The sequence below is a fragment of the Triticum aestivum genome, chromosome 3D (assembly GCF_018294505.1).
Source record: "Triticum aestivum cultivar Chinese Spring chromosome 3D, IWGSC CS RefSeq v2.1, whole genome shotgun sequence".
Lineage (NCBI taxonomy): Eukaryota > Viridiplantae > Streptophyta > Magnoliopsida > Poales > Poaceae > Triticum > Triticum aestivum.
In genome coordinates, this window is record NC_057802.1 from 592222290 (window position 1) to 592227561 (window position 5272).

Sequence of the window (5272 nt, forward strand, 5' to 3'; positions counted from 1 at the left end):
ACACACACACACACACACACACTAGCGTTATATGGTGACTTGCACGTTGTAGTGTCTTGTGACCTTCTAGCATTGGTGATATCTTTTATTGCCGAAAAATAAAAACTTCAAATTTATAATGTAGAGGATTTGACATGTACTTAGTGATGTGGAGGCTGTGTAAATTTGACAAAACTGATATTTAAAATATATAAGAAAAATGAGCTCCAAATTCTCGTTGTATATATAGAGGGTGCCTGCATATCGTAGTAGCTCGTGGCCTTCTAGCTTCAGATGATGTGGAAGGCTTGCATGTTCTTGATGATGTGGAGGCTTTCCATGTGGTGATATGGAATGTGGAGGCATCTGCTAGAAGGTTATAGTTGTGGTGATGTACTACAATACTAGCGTGAATAAACTTAATAACAACACAATCAACATATGTGCCTGACTAGGTAAGTCATTGCTTGCATGTGCTAGAAGGTTATAGGTGTGGTGTTGTACTACTATACAAGTGTGTGCAAGGTCATCTATGTGACTGACTACCTAAGTTGTCGTCCTAATTAAGTAAGTAGTTGTACCTCACCTTGGTGAAGATTCTTGCTTCTGACTTTTGTATCCTTTTTGTCTCTACATGAATACCAGAAAGACTTTGTCAGCCAATGAATCTGTAGTACTTGCCAAATTAGAAAACTTTCTTAATATTGAAGGGCATATTCAACTGCATAGTATATTCTTCATAATATTAACAAAGAAATTGGAAACTATCAATTGGGTGTATTGTGGACGTATGGTTCAGTTGAGACTGTCAACTTATCAAGCGCGTTCTTAGAATGACGAAAGGTCTTTTCTCTTAAAAAAACACTCATCTTTCATTGGAAACAAATATAGAGATTGTAACGCTAGTGTTGAGGAATTCAAAAACAACATTCTATCGCAAAGGGTTTGCCCAGACCATTTACAATAGAGCACATCCTAAATAGGTAAACCAAGGAAACCGTTTGGTATGCATTAATTCAATTTTAGTTGTTTAGGATGATGTCATATCTTTGTTCATGTTGTTGAAAAAGCGAGAGGCATGAAATGGATCTATAAACAGCATTCCAGTTGTGATATATCCTCGTGGTATGCTTGACATAGAATAATTGTGTGTCAACACTATCATTACTATTTATTGAACATGAGTTGGTGGCAGTGATGGTTCGTGCACACGCTTAGATCTACTTCCCACCCTAAAAGTTCTCGAGCAAAAAATAACAAAATAGTTAACTCAAACAAAACAAAATTCATCCACTAATCGACAACAAACTAATATAACCACTTCCATGTAACATCTCTCAAGAAAAAAGATCATAATATTAGTTTGTATGGCTATTGAGCTCCGAGTCAGTAGCAAACTGGCAATGGCTTACTGCGATCGGTGTATACTCTTTATCTACGAAGCGCAGATATTTTCTTATTTAATTTTGAGAAGGTCAAGTCGTAAAGGAGCTAAATGATTTTTTTCTAAAAAGTGCAAGTTCTATTGGATGAAACTTATGAGGATTCTAACACAAGTAAGCAGATAATACCACATTTTTATAAGAAGTTTCACCAAGGAAAACACACTAGGGTGGAACATTGCATATACTACCGCACATCTCTGGCCTATCGAACGTACCATCTAAGTATTCCCTTATCTCAATCGGTGTGGCAAGAAAAGCCAGTAGAGGTGGGCCTCAATGAAACAATGTGTAGATTTGATAGCATTTCTGGCGGTTCTTCTAAATTGTCCGCTAGAGATGCAACATATTTCGAACCACGATGTTTTTTTTGGAACTACCTGAGGTGCAACATCGATATCTCAGACAATCTTTGTATATGTGGGGCACCAAAAAATAAAGTCATATCTCAATCAGTTTCCATGTTGAACAACTAGTTTATTGCGTTGACATGTGGCGGTCTGATGGGAGGACCACATCAGAGATGACATTTCAATTCATTATATTCTCTATCGATTGGATTGGTCAGCACAGGAGAGAGAGAGAGAGAGAGAGAGAGAGAGAGAGAGAGAGAGAATTATTGGTCCTCCCTTTTATGCCATTTGTGTGTGATTTAACAAGCCCGTCTTCATGTGCTTGTCTAGCCCATCTTCCACTATCGTGTCTAGCAGATCTATGTGTGTATGTCCTAGCCGATCTATACATGTAATTGCCCTAGCCCATATGTGCATGTCATATGCATATCTATACCTTGTTATGCATTCATTTTTACTTGTTACATTTTGTGTTAGGTCTTAGTTTGTGACATGTGCCATCGCTGTAAATTCTGTTACTTTGCTAAATTCACAGTTATTGGCTAATATCCAAAATATTGTGATTTAGTATGTTGTTGAACATTATGCTTCACATGGTGTTAATTTCTTAACGGTTACAATGTTATGATTTAATTTTGTTCTATCCAGTTGTGTTATTTGGCTAGATGTTTGACCATGGTTTTTCTTTATAGGTGACTCCCATAGCATCTCGGCTTCTCCGGTCTGTTCCCATCTATAGTCATCTCTGTCCTGCTCGATCGGCTCCCGTCCTTATAAATATATGCCACCTTGTTGTTCAATCATTCTCATCGGTTAGAACAAACAACCTCGATCGAATCAGTTTCCTCCCTCTCATCCATCGTCTCACTGAGTGCTCTCTCCTTAATTAGGTATTCCCGCGTATGTTCTTGCTCGGTTGCTTTGCATCTTTCTACTTTCTTTCTCAAATGAGCCTAGTTAACTTGTACAGTAACTGATTTTTTTAGCCTATATATTCCACCCTCGGTGAGGCTCATACTGACATACATACTCTATACTCTCTCAAACAATTCTGTTTCTAGGCTCCGAGACCATGGGCAGCAGCAACACCCTGTCGTCGGTGCGCGAGATACGGCGCTCACAGCGTGCGGATGGGCCTGCAGCCGTTCTCGCCATCGGCACGGCGAACCCGGCCAACTGCGTGTCCCAGGAGGAGTACCCGGACTACTACTTCCGAGTCACCAAGAGCCAACACCTCACTGACCTCAAAAAACAACTCAAGACCTTCTGTAAGCAGAAAGCATGCAAATATAGTAGTAGGAGTAGAGAGTAGTACATATAATTTACATACCTACCCATGATGGGGTCCAAACTTGTTTTGTATAGGCGAGATGACATCAACGGAGAAGCGCTACTTCCACCACACGGAGGAGCTGCTGGACGCCCACCCTGAATTCCTCTGCCACGACAAGCCGTCCCTGGACACGCGGCTATCCATCGCCGCTGCTGCCGCACCGGAGCTGGCGGCGTCAGCTGCAGCCAAGGCCATAGCCGAGTGGGGCCGTCCAGCCACCGACATCACCCACCTCATCGTCAGCACCAACTCCGGCGCGCACGCCCCGGGCGTCGACCTCCGGCTGGCCTCTCTCCTCGGCCTCCGCGCGTCCGTATGCCGGACGATGCTCAACCTCAACGGTTGTTCCACCGGTGCCGCCTCCCTGCGCCTCGCCAAGGACCTGGCCGAGAATAACCGCGGGGCGCGCGTGCTTGTGGCCTGCGTCGAGCTCACGGTCATCAACTTCCGCGGCCCCGAGGAGGCGTACCCACACAAGCTCATCAGCCAGGCAGCCTTCGGCGATGGCGCCGGCGCGGTCATCGTCGGCGCTGACGCCGTGCACCCCGTGGAGCACACGCTCTTCGAGATGGTATCGGCCTCGCAGACCACGATACCAGCAACCGACGGCGTGCTCAACATGCAGCTCACCGAAGCCGGCCTCGACGGCCACATCTTCACCAGGGAGCTCATTCCTCTAGCGGCACAGCACATCGAGCAGTGTCTCATGGATGCTTTCCAGCCGTTTGGAATCATGAGCGATGGCACCAAATGGAACGATATGTTCTTTGTGGTGCACCCTGGCATCCGTGGAATAATAGATCACATCGACGGGGCTCTCCGGCTGGATCCCGGGAAGCTGGCCGCGAGCCGGACTGTGCTGAGAGACTACGGGAACATGCTTGGTGCCACGTTGATCTTCGTGCTCGACGAGCAACGGATGCGGATGGAGGAGGACGGAGAGCGGGGTGAGTGGGGTGTGATGATGGGATTTGGACCGGGGTTTACAGTTGAGACCATGGTGCTGCATGCAGTGGCCAGCAACCTGCACAGCAAAAATTGACCATCCTCCGATTCATAAGCTACTTCTGTGATATATAATTTGCAACTAAAATAAACAAGTTCAATTACAAACGTTCAAATTGTAGAACTTTCTCTCTAGGGCATCACAATAAAAAAGCTCAAACATGGCCTAGCTGAATACTCGGGTGAAAAGTTTGGGAGCGACTGGACATCAATCGACTGAACATAATACTTGAGTCAGTCACTTTTTGCATGTTTATGATTCTTTGGGCGGTAACCATTGGATGAGTAACGCCGCAGCCGTAAGAGCTGATTCATGCAACGACCATTCTCCTGCATGTTGTCGCGTCAATGCCAAAGCAACTTAATTGCTGTTTACAGATGCATGCATAGACAGAAGACAACTCCATATATATACTCCCCATCGACGTATGTATGTAAACAAAAAAAAGCAAATACAAATTTGGAGGTATATAAAATAAGTTTCAAAGAAGGAATGAATTAGTGTCATTGTATTACCCTTAAATAAGAGACAAAGTAAAATAAAAACTTAAAACTAAAAATTTGTCAAGATTAGTACAAAAATTGCACTTTTTATAATATGTACGAAGAAACATATTGTAGTGAAATTTCCATACTCTAATATAATGTATACATGTAGTACTTGTGTGCATCACACTCAACATCCAAAAATACGCATAAAGAAAAAAGAAAACTCAACAAAAAAACAAAAAACAAAAGCTAAAACCCACAAAAAACAAAAAATAACCAATAAAAGGAAAAAAGGAAAAGGAAAAAACACATAGGAACAAAAAACTTAGAATAAAAAATAAAGCAAAATACCCACAAAAGAAAGAATGAATAGGTGGCATTGGTATTACCATTTAAGAACAAAGAAAATGGGAAAAAGAATCTAAAACAAACACTGACAAAATTTGCATGAAATATACATAAAAATTGCGATGTTTAAAAATATGCAAGAATAAGCATATAAAAGTGGAACTTTTGCAAAAACAAAATCTAGAACAAATGAATAGTGGCATTGGTATTAACCTTAAAGTAATGAAGTAAAGACAAACAATATCAAAATAATGATTTTTTCTAAAAAGGAATGAATTAGTGGCGTTGGTATTTCCTTTAAGAAGAGAAAAACTAAGAAAATG

At 42.1% G+C, this 5272-nt stretch overlaps 1 protein-coding gene across 1 annotated transcript; it reads left to right on the forward strand.

Moving 5' to 3' along the window:
- The first annotated feature begins 2846 nt into the window (after nt 1-2846).
- On the forward strand, nt 2847-4149 carry LOC123075735 (bisdemethoxycurcumin synthase). The gene is made up of 2 exons (XM_044498271.1): nt 2847-3042; nt 3140-4149. The coding sequence occupies exons 1-2, from the start codon at nt 2847-2849 to the stop codon at nt 4147-4149; spliced, it is 1206 nt and encodes a 401-aa protein (XP_044354206.1).
- The last annotated feature ends 1123 nt before the right edge of the window (nt 4150-5272 follow it).

Bases quoted from the DNA above. Each gene is read 5' to 3' on its own strand.
- LOC123075735 (XM_044498271.1), top strand. From the start codon at position 2,847: ATGGGCAGCAGCAACACCCTGTCGTCGGTGCGCGAGATACGGCGCTCA. The intron at 3,043-3,139 runs GTAAGCAGAAAG...TGTTTTGTATAG, and splicing joins AAAACAACTCAAGACCTTCT to GCGAGATGACATCAACGGAG.